This window comes from Mesitornis unicolor, unplaced genomic scaffold (genome assembly GCF_000695765.1).
Source record: "Mesitornis unicolor isolate BGI_N332 unplaced genomic scaffold, ASM69576v1 scaffold27900, whole genome shotgun sequence".
Taxonomy (NCBI): Eukaryota; Metazoa; Chordata; class Aves; order Mesitornithiformes; family Mesitornithidae; genus Mesitornis; species Mesitornis unicolor.
Window position 1 is genome coordinate 42,754 of NW_010159367.1, and position 16,039 is coordinate 58,792.

The 16,039-nt window shown below is 43.6% G+C and overlaps 1 protein-coding gene across 1 annotated transcript in view; it reads right to left on the minus strand.

Annotated features, from left to right (window-relative positions):
• Positions 1 to 12,685, minus strand: part of FNIP1 (folliculin interacting protein 1) — a gene marked incomplete at its 5' end in the record, with an annotated part of 37,361 nt that extends 24,676 nt beyond the window's left edge. The window contains 2 exons of the mRNA XM_010186474.1: positions 3,706 to 3,849; positions 12,559 to 12,685. Of these exons, the coding sequence (XP_010184776.1) occupies positions 3,706 to 3,849; positions 12,559 to 12,685 (271 nt within the window). The remainder of the gene's footprint in view (positions 1 to 3,705; positions 3,850 to 12,558) is intronic.
• Positions 12,686 to 16,039: the final 3,354 nt, after the last annotated feature.

Here is a 16,039-nt window from a genome sequence, read left to right on the forward strand (position 1 = left end):
TACTAGGAAAGAGCTGCAGCACCACGATGCCAGGTATAAGTTGTGCATTTCCTGCTACTTGGTTGGTGTGAGCTTGCTGTAAGGCGTTCTGGCTACATATAAGAAGAGGAACGTCACTATGCTGCATCACAGGCTAGATCAAATGCGGCAAACAAAACCCTAAAATTAAAATGTTACTCAGAGCAATCAATGGGAGATGACTGCTCAGCTGACAGTCATCTTACATGTATGCTTTCAATGGCTGAGATTACTGTCCCTTTATCCAGGGCTGCTCCTTCTCTAGGCAGCAGGGTATTAGTGCTGGCTCTCCATTTGCGCCTTGCCCTGAATAGTTTAAAATAGTGTGATCGCTCACTCACAGAGCTCAGGCAGTTCACAAGGAGGTACTTTGGTACTGTGCAAGACATTTCCTTTGAGGTGTGTGATAACTACTAACACTTCCTTGCAGTAATCTTTCCAAAAGGTCCATAAAGCCAGACACAGAAATAACTGTGTTTGGATAATGTGCCATTTCTCCATATCCAGGATCCTCACCTGGATTACTATGGAGGCTTGGAATATATCTAAATATTTTTGCCCAGCATTAGCCAATGATGCCCAATCAAGGACAGGGTGAACACACCATGGATCCCTACCAGGAGTAAAGGGGGGTACAAAGATGGCCACGCTCTCCAGCGCAGCAAGGGCAGGAACAAGGAAATTCTCATCAGCCAAAAGGCAGCACACTTGTTACACTTTTCAATTTTTAGCTCTTCTCAAGCACTCTCAATTAAGATGATGGTGCTTTAACAGACATACTATTAACCTCTGAAATCTGCTATCAGTGCAAGAAAGTGAGGGGATGACTAAAAGCAGCAACCACAGCTACAGAAATGAAGATACAATTGCAAGGTTTATTAGCGTTCATATGACAGGGCAAAATGCGATCATCAGCTGGGTCCCAGAGCAATTTCCACCTTTATCTCCCAAGACATATCTCCCAGGTGCACTGTAGGCAGTACTGGAAAAACCAGACTTTAAAATCAGTCAGTATGACCCAGCAGCTTCAAGGAAACATAAGCATAGACGTTAATGGCTCTAGGAAATGATAGGTCTGCCAGCATCATGAAATCTTGAAGTAAGAACACTGCAAATTACTACAGCCAAGTGTTATGGTTGGTATTTTTAAATCTGTTGCAGATCTTCAGCTGAAGGACTCGTTCTGAATAGATGTCAAGCCCTTGATGGTTGGTTTTGGTTTCTGCTACTTTCTGCTGTTTTGAAAATCTAATTCTAAGGCTGAGAGAAAATACTTTTAAGATAAATTATTGATTTTCCTTGTCAAGCAATCGAATTTAAAAAACCAAGTGAAAATCAGCTGCTTTCAAATTTAATTACAGGGGTTTCCCTTTCCTCTGAAAGACAGAGACAAGCAATGCTGAAGGCAAAGAGCGTGATAAGATGCACCCAAGGCCTGTTTCAGTCTGGCACATCTACACTTACTAATTTTACCATGCAAAACAGATGCACATATTTAATACATTTAATATGGAAACACTGCAACAACTCAGCTCTTTGGGCCTTTAATACTGCAAAATAAAGGTAACTCAAGACCAAAGTAGAGTTCTTGTAATCAACTGAGGAAAGAGGTTAAATACTAAAAACTCAAATTAAAAAATAGCCAAGGAGTATCTGGCAAAAAGGGCACAACAGCTTGGACACAAAACAATTCCTTAGGTCATATTTACAAGCTCACATAAAAACTGATCCTAAAACACCCACAAGTATTTGTTATTGCGCATTAGCATATTAGAGGTAGTAAAATCTGCATGAATTGGAAACTACATTTCTGAACATAATATTTACAGCATTTAATATTCCACTTACTGTACATACTGTCCTATCACTAAGTACATACGTAAAGTAAATATGCAGTACAGAAATAAATACCAAATGTCGTGCTCAACAAATCAGAAAGGCTTTCAGTCCTGACCACGCTGACAAGCAGGTACAGGGGTAACACTGGTGTCACAGCGTGCAAACAATTCTGGGCAAGCTTAGAACTGGATTCAGCTTCATCTTAAGGGACTCTAATCACATTTGTGAGGGATTTGGATAGGACATAATTAAAAATACAGAAGCCTGCAACAAAACCCTGTATTTCACCTTGCAACTAATGTTTGCTCATATAGAGTCAAAGTGTATTTAAACAAGGAAACATAAAGAACAATTTTGAAGTCCTATGGCATTGTATTATTCGGACTTCCATTTTGTTGCTTTAAAAACAAACAAACAAAAGAACTTATAAATACCGCCAATACATTAAGTGACTTCTGAGGTTACCAGACACAGCATTTCGGATAGGAAACGCCAGGCTGCCTGATGTCTGGACAAACTTACTCTGGCCCTTCTGCATACAAGATACAAAATTTTATTGTGCAGTAAAGAACTCTGTATTTATGGCTCTCTGCTCACTTGCTGGGGAAGCCTGGAAGGAGTACAGGGAATGCAGTTGATAGTTTACAACAAATATGCCATGGAAGACAAACTTAAGCTGGAAGTCTCTTGCGCACTTTCTGAGGCAGTCACACAGCCACATACCGTTTCAGTTCAACTCGGTAAGATTTTGAGTGATATCCATGAGGAAACGGGGAATTAAAAGGGAAAACTTTCCACAGCTTTAAAATATACTGTCCTGCCAACCACTAAAATTAATTTCCTTTATTAACATTGACCATTGTTTCCACAGAGCCTGCCCAGTAGGAGAGACAATTTCTGGATAGTGGGGGGCATCATTTTTCTTGGTCACACAATGCACGAAGGAGGTTGTTCTGTGCTGGAAGGAAGCTGCTGACAGAAATGCCTCTTCCTTTTGTAACCGCAGCTAAATGCTCTTCCAGGAAGGGAGGAATGGAAAACAGATCTTCAGCCACCTTATTAAAGCTGTGGAAAAGGGTGCGATGAGAAAGAGAAAACAAGAATATGCAGCTCGCCAAATATAGCAAGAGCTAACGTGACAGCGGGAGAGCCAGCACTGAAAGGTTCTTCATTTATATCTATGGCAGATTAAGACATCAGTAGTACTGTACTTCAGAATAGGTTGTGGAGATAGCAGCTTCCCTCAAACACACAATTACTTCATTACAAAGAGTGGAAGGGCTTAGTTCTATTTTAGGGTGGCTTAATATAAAACACTTGTGATCCATGGAAGGAGAGATGACAGAAATATATCCGTGTCAGATGACTCTAGCTACTCCCATGGCCAGAATCTCTTATGTAAAATGTAACTCAAGTGCACCGAGTCCCTCGTTATAAAGCTGCTACACAGACTATCCCTACACAGAGCGTGTTTCTCTGTTATTTCCCTGACATTTAGCAATGAAGTAAAATAAACTACCTCATCTACACCAAGATAGGATATTTGTGCCAAGTCTGATCGTACCGAATGAGTGTTGTCACCCAGGTCATAAGACTGAACAAACACCCTGGAGAAATTGCTACTATTCAAGACACATCCCGAGAGAACCAGCTGGTTGGTTTTAGACTTGTTCAGACCCAAAGCTACAGAATTAACCATCACTGAGTCAGAACCAAAGTCTGATTCTGACTGAAAACTGCTCTCCACTGCCAGCCTCTAATTTCAAGCATTTTAAAACATTTAGTACCTCACTTACCGTTTTTGACATGGGTTATGCAAAAAAAAAAAAAGAAGGAAGAGTGACTCACCTGGTATTTTGGGCATTGTTCTTTTGGATCAGAGAACGAGGAGGATGAATTGATTGAACTATCCAAGGAAGAGGAGCTGTCTCCTCCGGGCTTCAGCTGGCAACATTTCCCAAAAACTCTCACCTGAGCATCGCTGCAGAGTTTCTGAAATACAGACAACATATGTGACACATTAATATCCATGACCTGAAATCACTCTTTAGCAGCATCGTACTTACCTGTTTAGGTAAGATATTTAACAGCTGAAAGGCTTATGCCCCAGGAAAACAGTTAACAGAATATTTATTTGTGTCTCTTGCAGCCTGGCTTGCAGCAAGCTGAGCTGTTTTGTTTCCAGTAGGCCAGGAGTTAACATGTCACCTTGATTCCATTTTCCTAAGTAGCCATTCATCTCTGAAGCTTTACAAATGACTTCAATAGACCCAGGATGGCACCAAAGCCTTTAAAGGAAAGATGGCAACAATAGGCTCCAGCTGCCTTCATCTCACTCCCTGCGCCCACAGGGACGGAGGTGACAGCACAGCATGATGGGCACAGCCCTCTCGAGCGACCCATGCTCAGGATCATGACAAGGAGCAGTTCACGATGTACAGGAAAATGCTCTGATTAGGAACAATCAAGCCAGAACAACACAGAATTCAGAAGAGATTCATGTTACAAGAATAAGAGGAGAGAAAAGATACTGTTTTTATAGATCTCTCCCTAGCTGTGTCAAAGTCCCCATGTCTTTTTAGAGAGTAGCACAGAGGTGACACATTCCTCCCATTTTCAGTATGAGGGAATAGTGAGGCTGAAAATGGACAAAGCTGAAAAACACATCTGGTGTTACAGAGAAGCCAGAATAGTTTCAAAAAATGATGAAGAAATGGTCCGAGGGCTCAGATGGAGCTGGAACTGACACACAGGATGGGCAGGACCTGCACCCACTCTACACATGCAGTGCTATCAGTCACTGGTACAGGAGATGCTCCACTACTGTTTTGTTCCCTATTTAAAAACATTTGCAATTTCTCCTGTGAAGCTCAGCATCCCAAGCACAATCAGCATCCATGGCAGTTAATGCCATTTACACCAGCATTAGGCAACCATCTTCACCTAAAGATCTCCGTGTATTTTTCATATCCTCATTACACTTCAACACTCCCACGTAAGGTTGGCATTATTTACATGTGCTGGTGGGCAGCACTAAGAGACAGAAATAGCCTACGCTGCTCAAAATTACACACTAACTCTGCCCTAACACTTTCTGCATTAACATCTCCTTTACTACCACCAACCCAGCAAGAACAAGCTAGAGCAAACCCGACTGCAAGCAAGGCTCAGGGGACAGATGGAAATACAGAAGTGCCGTTATACATCACAGCTTCATCTCTGGACTCACAGGTCCACTCACAAGCTCCCCCTTCACTGAAAACCGTAAGTATGTCTCAATCTTTAATACCCATGAAGAAAAGGAAAAGGTGTAAAGAAAAGTTTGAAGTACCCAAGGCACAGGGTGGTAACCGCATGACTCTGCTCAATAATCAGCAGCAACTGTACAAAAACCCAACTGCCCATACTGGCATGGAGGGATTTTGATGGGAATCCCATGCCTCTGTCCTAGGCTGTGCTGGTTACATTCCCTCCCCCCATTCCCCCCCCCTCCTTTTTTTTTTGGCTAAATCTCACCCACAGTTAGGGACAGGTGACTTATTTGGCTCTAACTGTGCATGAGATCCAGCAAAACAGCAGAAAGCGTCAGGGATTATCGAGCTCCACGCAGCAGTCTGTGCTGCTGCTCCCATTACAGAGCTGCTGCCACAGAGCGCCTCAAGGAAAAATGTGCAGACGAATCAGTAATTCTGTGGCAGAGGAGAAGGAAGCGTTCACGAGGCGCTGAGTCCTGCTTTACCGACGTATACAGCCTCCTATAGTAGTATCCTCTCATTACAACATCGTGGTGAGTACGTTGAATTCATGCAATATGTAGATTTGCTAATTGCGAGTATCTGTGGCTGGAGCACAGTGCACAATGGCTGAAGCATGTGAATGATCATCATATGACTTCAGTAGGAACTCGTGAACCAGAATTGCATTTTATCTCTGACACAAACAACAATGTCCTAGGCTAGGCAAGCATCATGTGATAAAACCACATAAAATCCACAGGGTTACAGAAGCTTTCGCAGGCAAACCACATTGCAGCTTGCATTTTCCATCAGATGTTGAAAGTTCCTTCTGAAAAGTTACAACTATAACTAAGCTTCCTCGAGACTGTAAAGCCAGTAAATGCATTTCTACAGGTGGAAAAAAATCCTGTGCGTTAAAAAAAACAGGCCAAGTTTGCAAATAACTGACTTTTAAATAATTTCTCCTCATTATCACTGCATTTTTCTGCACAGCAGCTTTCCCCGGATCCACTGGGGAGTCTGGTATCTCAAAGTAACAGTTGCATTATTTAAATAGCAAACCAGCAAAGTGCCTGTTTGGTCTTTGCAGGGGAGTTTAATGAACCAAGACTCCTGTGAGAAGTCTGTAAAGGAGGTCAGGATCTTTCAGATACTACTTTTCAGAAGCCTGCAAACAGTAAATCCCTCCTAAAATGCAGTTCACTGATGAGTTTTGGCACTTGCTCTTTTAGAAACTTAACATGTGCTGAAGAACAACCTGTTGGACAATGAGATCAAGTACCTGCAATGCCCTTCTCCCCAGCAGTTTGACTCCAAATGTCAGTGAAATTTTAGATGCTACAAATCTCAACATGTTACCCATCAAAGGAGCGGGATTACTTGCACTCCATTGAAATATTCCAAAGAAATTCAAGCCAGATTTCCAAAAATAAAAAGGTAATCTAATTATTTAAGAACCGTGCAAGGGAAAGTTTCAAAGTGGTGGATTTTCTTTCCAAACAGACACAGTTGCAACAAGTCAGACCCCTGGGCAAAGTGCTCCTGGAGTCCTCCGAAGCCTCCTTTTGCTGGAGAGCAGGAGCTGTGCCGGACGGATGCCGCGGGCAGCTGCTGCTCCTGCCTGCCACGCTGCTCTTCCCACTGCGGTCACACTCTTTGTTCCTCCTCTGCCAACTCGCTGCAGATACCGCCCAGCTCCAGAGGCTTCCTGGCAGCCACAGTTCTTACGTTAGAGGTCATCATTTGCTGAAAGTCTTGGAGACCTATCAGGTACTACTGAAGATAACTTAAGAGTAAAATGTCTTCATAGTACGACATAGGGTACAAAGTATACCTTTGTATAGGGTACAAAGTAGTTTTCTTCTACAGTTCTGCTTCTGGAATCTCTCTTCTCCACCTCTATCAGCAAAGACCTTTAACTCTCTGCCACAAGGTCTATAAACTCCTCGGTAAGTAGAAAAAACGTGCCCAGTGCTGCGCGCAGGAATTTCTGCTGGGCAAGTTTTGGGTTGAGGATAATAGGAAACTTGAAAGGAGCCTGGTGTGTTGAACTAAATCCAGGCTGTGTGCATGCGTGTCAGGGCTGTGAGTGACAGAAGGAAAGAGAAATGTCATCATATGCTTTACTCTTTTCTACCTCTCTGAAACAGCAGGTGCTCAAATACCACTGGGGTGGTAGTGATAGAGAAATCTGTGTTTCCAAGCAAAGCTGCCACTCTTCAAGAGCTTTGTACCTCATTTCTAGAACAGGTTTTTCAGCAAAGCTGAAAAATTATTCCAAAATAGATAAATTAACTATTTTGCCTTATTCATAGATGTTGATCTGAAAGCATAATTAAAGGTATGCAGCCACTTAGGACATGAGAGTAACCTGAATAGGTTACTTGCCTTCAAATGCTGCTGTAAAAATCCAGTTATCTGTCCTAAAATGCACCTGTCAAGTGCTACATTCTCCCTTTATTTCTGAAGTTGTCAAATTCCTCTATTACTCAGAGGTCAGTGAAAGAAGTAAAAGCAACCATATGCTCCCCCACTCCCCTAGTATTCTTGCATTGCTGTTTAAAGAGAAGAAGCAGAGCTAAGAAGGTGAGACTTGGTCTCTGTGCTTGCAGCTTTAACTGTCTGCTAAGCTTGGCTCACTGGAAATCTGTCCTTCGAGAGCCAGACAGTGGCCAGTCTCCATTTCCCACAACTCACCTAAAAGCAAAAGGCTCAGCATCCAATTACTAATCCCTCAAAGCAATTTGCTGTTCAACATTTATCCAGTGCTGAAGTACATTAGAACATGTGGCTAATCCTGGCCTGTTTGAAACAGCATGCCATTTCTCTACTTTGGGTTAAATCTGACATTTGGAGTGAAAGAAACTGCCGCAGCAGGAGATCAAGGATCATACGACCTTGCAGTTAAATTATTGCAAAGAGAAAGACAACTGGGTTACATGGCAAAAGTGAACTTTTCGCTTCCCAAATCTAAGTCCGCTGTCGCACCTCTAGATCTCAAATCCTGCACCCTGGGCGACACTCTCTCTTTCATTTCTTCAGAAAAACACCAAAGAAACCCTGCTTCTGAAAATCCTCTTCTGCCTCTGGGCTCTAGGAACAAGCCACAGCTCTCCTCAGATTCCTTGCCTTCTCCCCTTCCCGGTCAAACCACCCAAACTCCGGATCACTGCTCAGCGCAGTGCACAGCTGGGCTCTTGCTTTCTTCCCTCGTCTTCCTCATGGTCCCTTGATATCCCTTCTTCCTCCCTTGACTCCACACCTTCCTCTAGGCTGATCTTTAGACTTAGGAACTATTTTAGCTTCTTACTTGTCCATCAGCACCTCTCTTCAGTCAAATCCCAAAACGCAAGTGTCATTTAGTCCTAATTCACCAGTGGACAACATAAAAGGAAAATGAGCAGTTAAAGCAGATAGCTGAAAACCACTTTCCCCCAACCCCAAACTCCTTTCCTGCTCCAAGGAGAGCCCTGACACAAGGCTCCCCTTCCCAGCTTCTTCTTTGGTTTACTCCCCACTTCTCCCTCATGGCACCATTTCAGTGGCATCCTTGTCCCAGTCAGTGGCCGGCCCCTGGAGGAAAACTCCTCACGCTTCAGTTGGCCTTCGCACGCTGACATTTTATGGCAACATAACTCATGTGCCACACAACAGCGGCGGCACAGTGAAATACAACACAGCCCTCGCGTAAGGTTAGCGTGAATGCAGCGTCAAGGTTGAGAAGCCAAGCACACAGGGGTCAGGAACGGCAGAGCCAAGGCTGAAAGCTCAGCCCTGGCCAGATCACCTGGCCTCTGCACCTCAAAAAGGAAAAGGAGCTGCTTCTTGTGCTTGATGTGAAATTCAAACCAAGCCTGGTATCACAGCTCTTGGAGGAGCGTATCTGGGTTCACACGCAGCTCCTGGCTTGGGAGCTCAGCACCACCCAAAGGGGTGGATGTGTGCAGGACCTCGCACAGCGACGAGGCACCAGGCAGGGAGGCAAGAGGTGTTTGAGGCAGAGGAGCAGACAAGCACAGAAACGAGTCTGCTAGTAGAAATCAGTCACAGGTCGCAACACGATCACTTGCAAATCAAGTAATACTGTCTCATTAGAAACGAGACACTTACTAGGATGAGGAACAAACTCTGAAGTAACTCTCTAAAGGGGACAGTGGATCAAACCCACAAGCTTGCCCACAGAAGTACTGATACCCAAAAATCCAAGGGATGTGGATATGTGGGTGTGGACCAAGGCTGTTTAATAAAGGCATCAGTAATGACTACTTCTCGAATCACACGCTGCCCTGGTGTACTCCATATGCAAATACCCGTTCTGATACATTTGCCCATGACCCTGTGTCACAGGGCTAGGAAGGACAGCTGCTCTCTTTTGGGATACCCGGTCAGAACTCAGACAGGGTAGTTACACAATTTCCTGATGCTCCTGAGGCAGCAGCCTTTAGGCCCTGCTTACAGAGCCCAGCTGAGCAATAGCCCATCCCCTGGAAAGCCAGGGAAGAACTTCTCCTTCGCAGCACCAAAAAAGGTATAGGACTCACAAAGGGGATCTCTGCCTCCCTGCCATGCCAAGTGCCCACAGCTGCCTATGGCCGATCTCTGCCCGGCCTCGCTGGAAACGCCTGGCACAGCCCTCAGCCAATATTCCCGCTGTGGCGGCTGCCAGCCCTCCGAGTCACCAGGCTGCTGCTCAGCTTTGCTCGCCAAGCTTAACTCTAGCAAGACCCGAGGAAAACATCACTTCTCCTGTGCAATCAAATTAATGGCCATACTGCAAACTCTCAGCTGCCTTCTGTCTGTTTCTGAGCAATACCCTCCCGAAGTCCTTTTTTACCTAATATTTAGTTTGATTGAAGACATGAAGAGGCTGATTTAATATCCAATGAAAATACAAAATCCTTATTTGTATTATAGTCACAGTTCCCTCACAGATAATAGGAACCTAGTAATGCTTTAATAATTAGAGCCCAGTTTGGTATGAGCACAAACTCTGCAGCTTTCACTCATCAAAAAGTCAGGCTACTGTTTCATTTCTTGAAATATCTCTCTGGAAAAGTTTGCTCTGATGCTCCTTAAACTTTATAACCATAACTTCCCTTCTAGAATTCAAATGACTGAGCCACGTTCAACCTTGGTCCACGTCACACAAATCTTGACATATGTAGAGATCAGATACATAAAACAGAAAAGCATATCTCACCTTGCTGCGGGCATAAAACTCTAATTATAATTGTTTTCGTGTCTCGTAAGCAACAGAAAAAGGGAAGTAGAGTGCACAGCAACATAAAGCAAACTGAAACCCTCTTGGTTCTCCACATCAGACTGATCAGACTTCAACCATAACAGCCTGGCCACTGCTAGGCACTCATGCAAATCTCCCGAGTGTTATTTGTAAATCCAGAGGTATAAATCATGTTAGGAAATGGGGAGAGGGGGAGAGAGATGCAGAAACCATTGGCTTTTGTGGGGTGGTGAACAGATACCCTTTCAGAAGGGAGAGTGCCCAGCCCACACACGTCTTGCTGCAAAAGGGCAAAAGTGCCTTGGAATGTGCTTAGAGCCAAGATCTGGCTTTGTACAGGCAGGGTGTGTCTTTGTTAATGAAAATCATGATAAAGAGCGAGAAAAATAAACAATGCAATTCCTTGAAAATAGCCAGTAAGTTCTGCTAACCGTACAAGCCTGTACTAAGCTCGCAGCAAGCCAAGCCGAAGACTCTTCTGCACGTTTTTACCTGCATGATGTTTCTGCTACTGCAAAGTTTTGTTTTACGAGGAAGGTTTTACCTGACGTGACATTATCTGAATGCTGCAGAAGGCAGATATCATGGCAAGCAAATGTTTCAATATATTCTCTTTCAAAGTCTTCCAATACCACAAAGAAGAAGAAATATATCAGGTTACTAGAGAGGAGTACTGGGCATTTCAAACACCCTGGGAACAGCCTTCCTCCACCAGTCTCAGATACTCATTTCACAGAGATGGTGAATACAGCTATTTCCCTCCCCCTTTCCCCTTATTAAATGAATATGGAACCACATTTTCTTCATTATCAGCTGTTTATTCTGTTGATGTTGAGCTGTCACAGTCAACAACCTTTCTGAAATAAACCAAAACAGTGAAGTCTGCAAGTGCACTGTGCAAGCACACATCTGTCTTAAAGAGGTTTTAGGCCTTCAAGAAACCAATTGAAATATAGCAAAAGGATTTATACAGCACATCTTTTTTATTAATGAAATTAATACTTCATAATTAATCGAATAGTAAAAATAAGCACAGCCAGCAATTTGCACAAATAGACCACTTCCAAAGATCTCTTGTCTTTGAAAACCTGCTCTCCTGACAAGAACACCTAGAAGGAACTTACAAAGCCATTCTAACAAGTTAAAATTACAAAGAAAGATGCATTTTGTTCAACATTTGTGAAATTCGCTTTACTTCACAAATTCTCAGGAAGAACTAGGAAACTGGGATCTCGATTCACGGCTATGGAAGTGCCAGAGTAAGCGATGGAAAAGCCTGGAATTTAATGTCTGATGAGACACCAACTGACTCGCAGGGGTTAGGACATGCGGACACAGGAAGCACTGGGGACCAGGATGAGAAGCAACAGGCTGGAAGAGTTCACAAAGCTGGGTGAAGAATCTTCTGGCTGTACTCCAATACCCAACAGGAACACCAGGGCTGGGGGTAACGCGTTATTTCGTGTACTCCTGCTTACAGAACTTAGTAGGTCCTACGGGTAAAAGCAACTGGGATCATAAATTTCAGTTCACACAGTGCAGAGATTAAAATGGTTTGCAAGTATTTTTAGAGATGGTGGAAAGGAAATTCAAAGCAGTGAAATAAGTTGTCCAACCTCACACAACTGCTTACAATAGCACTGTGGCTAGAAATTATTCTTCTGGCCAGAACCCTTAGAAGCAAATATCCTCATCTGACTGCACCCAGTACAGTTTCAATTAATAGATTACCATGCAGATCATGCCAAAAGAAAAGCAGAGGAAAAGTTTTCAAGTAACTTTGTTTGAACAAACTGTCAGCAAAGCATAGAAACGACTGGCAAAAGTTAACCAAACAGGACACAGGAGGACACAGGACTGGGAGGACCTTCCGACTCGGAGTCCAGACCCCACCATGCCATAAAAGCACACCCGTGACCATCAGTTTATGCCCTGCCTCAGCCCCCCAGCATTGACTGCTGCAGTCCCAGAAGGAATCCTTCTCTCTGAAAGGGCAGAAAGTAGACAAGCCCAGGAATAAAGAGATCGCTACGGTATTTACAGCTGTTGAGAGTGAAATCACTGAAGCCTGAAAAATTTGCAGCACAACAGGCATTTAAATATAGCTCCGCGTATAACCGACGTTTAAACGTTAATGTAAATAAAACAGAACATTGGTGATTTCTCAATCTTACCGTTTTAAAATATATGGACTATAAGCACGTGAATTAGTGAAATACTCACCGACACCGAAACATCCTCTATTCTTCTTTTAGCGCTGGAGTCAAATAAGACATTCCGTCCTCTTCTTTCGCAGTCCTGATACACAATCAGTCGGATCTGGCTTGGGTCAAACTCCGGCAAAGGCCAGCTTTAATTAAAAAATAAAAGAGCAGAAGGATCAATTACCACAACTCGTTATTGCACTGTTCTTTCTACATTATCTGTATATCCAACCTTATTAAAACGTAAAATCCAGCAAATGCAATACCATTTCAACAAGCCCTTTGATCCTCTAGCCAGAAATCCGCCTTTTGTTTTGTCCTTCACCCCACAACTGCAAGTACCCAAATTACACTGGCATATACGGCACCAATCCACTACAACCACACACAACAGTGCGCACAGCATCACTAGCTCTTGTGCTCCGTCTTGTGATACTTAATGTTTTCTTCAAACTCCCTCTTTTTAAAATCTAAGTCACAGAAGAACTCATCTTTTGTGTTCAAAGACAAGAAAGGATTCACTCATCATTGCAAGCGCTGGCTTGAAAGCATTCGCAATTCAAAAGGAAAGAAAAAAGTGCATCTTCACATCGGCCTCTTCCCTAAGTAATAAATTTCTGCACTTGCAGTCATGGGTTGTCAGCCCCATGGGTTAGCAAAGCCCTGAACTCCACAGCTGAAAAAATGCCAGGTACCTTTCCTACCCTTCTTCAGGTTTCACAACACTGTAGTTACACACAGACACAGAACTAACGGCAGTGTTATAAACGGCAGCATTCCCACTAATAGATACACTGTGATGCTGGGGAACAGAGCACCACACGCAGCTTGGTCCTGACTCCAGTCCTCACTACGTTCAGACATAGAAATCATCTCCACTTCAGCCACTGTGATTCGAGGCCACACTGCTGCATGGGTCAGCAAAGCGCACAGCACAGTCCTCCTCTTGCACCCCTATTCCCAAACTGGCTTTGCAGTCAATAGCAAGGAAAGGAGATTTCCTGAGCCTCTGCCTTCCCTAACACCGCTGACTTAAGAAGAGCTCTGCAAAGGGAGAACTTGCCCCTATGGTTGCTTTCTAGCCATCATCTTAAATTTCCATTTTAAAAAGCCAGCCACCACTTCAAAGCCCAGCAAGCATTGTTGCCCATGGGCTTGGGAATTCATTTTCACTGATATCCTTGCTGCTCTTGGAAGATAGGAAACAAGACACCTGCTCTATCCATGAAACCAAGGGGAATCACCTTTCAGCTATTTACAAGCCATTTCCTAGATCAAGTGAAATTCTATCTTCCTTATCCCTGACTTTTAGGCAAGCAGCCTTAGTATGAAACACTAAGAAGCAAAAAAAGGAGGCCCTTGAACTTTCCAGCCATTAATGAAGCTCCCAGTTCACAAGAAGATGCACATTTATTTCAGCGGAAAGGACACTCATAAATGACAATATGGATTGAAGTAAACCTGGCAGACTGGACTCCAAGGCTATGTTAAGTTTTGCTCTCCTCTGTTCTTCTAATTCACCACCCACAGGGTTTCCTTCCCTGTGCCCATGCTTTACGTGTTCAGTACGCTAAGGAGGATTAGTAACCCAACAACTTCTACAATGGGTCACAGCAGAGAATCAATTTGCTTGAAGTCATGGTTGCCTATCAGAAGTTAAGGCTGTCCAATATAATTCACAGGCTTTACAACTAGTGTAGTCCCAGCGAGGTGAAACTAAGCACCAGGACACACAGTTACAAGGTCTCTCTTGAGAGAGGAAATCCATTTCCTAATCTGCTCAGCCCCACCATTTAGCAACAGGAGAGAAAAACAGAAGCTGCAGAGAAGACAATGTTCAACAAGTGTCAAAAGCAACTTATTACAACAAAAAAGCTTGAGCAACTTGAAACTGAAATAACTTGATGTCTAGATTTGGGGGCAAAGGGCCTCGCACCCTCTCTGTTAGGCCACCTAAAGCCAAGCATCGTCCACAGAGGGACACGGCCACACCAAGAGCAGGCTGCAAGCTGAGCAAAAACCAAGCGCAGTGACAAACTCAGGGCAGAGCTTACGTTTATAGGGGGCCCTGCTAATGAGCCCCATCTCGCATTTCACAAAAAATGTAAGAAAACAAAATCTGTGCTGTTTGATGCACATCTGGAAAGTGTTACCAGCCGAGAGGCTCAAGGGCACCAGAGCTGGGGACGATCACTTGTAAGAGCCCGACTCCAGCCAGCGGTGAGGAGGCAAGCGAGACCACTGGATAAACTGGTGAAACCATCTCCTTGTACTTCAGAGAAATCAGTGGAAGTCTGGAAACTCATTTTGTTTCCAGATAGGCCACCACTGTGGCTCCTATAAAGAAACAGTATACGACAATAACAACAAACTGTTTGCCAAAAAGGTGCTATCGCTTGCTCCACCCTTGCAACGCATTTGAATTTCCTTCACATGCAGACAAAAGCACGTCTTCCATTACCCAGTACTTTTGATATTTGACTTTGAAATTACTGGCAAAGAAGGGCAGTAGCTGTTCCAGATCTTAGGAAAGTCTACTTATAAAAAGCTCCAAGAGCAGATTACATACTAAGAGGAGAGAAAGCTAAATATAAAACTCTTGCTGTATTCAGAAACACATTTGATCAAGGTAACAAGAGCTTGTTTACTTCTCAGCTTCTTCACATGACATTTGAACTCTCTTGACAAGCACCAAGCAGGTATTACCCATCATAATTTGTGAAAATTCCAAATAAGCGTTATCTCTGTTACATAATAGAGTCCTTAAGCACATTTCAGCCTCGCAAAAACATTCCCCGGCCATAGCGGGCCACTTCCCAAACCAGAAGAGACTTGAAGAGAGCTGGGGGAAAGTTCACACAGACAGACAGTAAACAGAGGCAGCCTGGCACCTCCAGCTCCCCCCACCTCCCAGCCAGGCACATTTTCTGGAGGAAGCAGGACGCGGGAGTAGCTTTGCTGTTGCTGTTCACAGCTTTAAAGTACCGTTAAGCTTGATATCTGGATAGATTATCCCCAGAAACGTACAAATTCCTGCGTGCAATACGCAGGGCACGTTCTCAAAACAAATAAAACAGGGCAATACTCCAGCGCTGCTCTTCAGGCAGATGAAAACTGACCTAGATCTTCCGAATATAATTAGTTCTGTTTATAAATGGAAACTAACTTTGACATTTAACTGATGTTTTCTTGAAATTCTTACAGGAAAACCAGGAGATGTAGAATCAAATGTTCTAGCAACATTAATGAAAGGTGAGTCTCCGTCTCCCACACTGTTCTGGAAATGACAGTTCTCTTAATGAGGACTTTTTCCTGCATGACCTATCTACCACTCTTTGATCTTTCCTTAAAGCCGATTACATTTAAAGAAAAAACAGAAACAAACCCAGAACAAACAAACATAAAAACCACCACAACCATCTTTTCACCAGTGGCCGCGTTTGTGACTTTGTCACACGGTTTGTGCTGTGAGTTCACGCATCGAGGAAGACATGAAATCA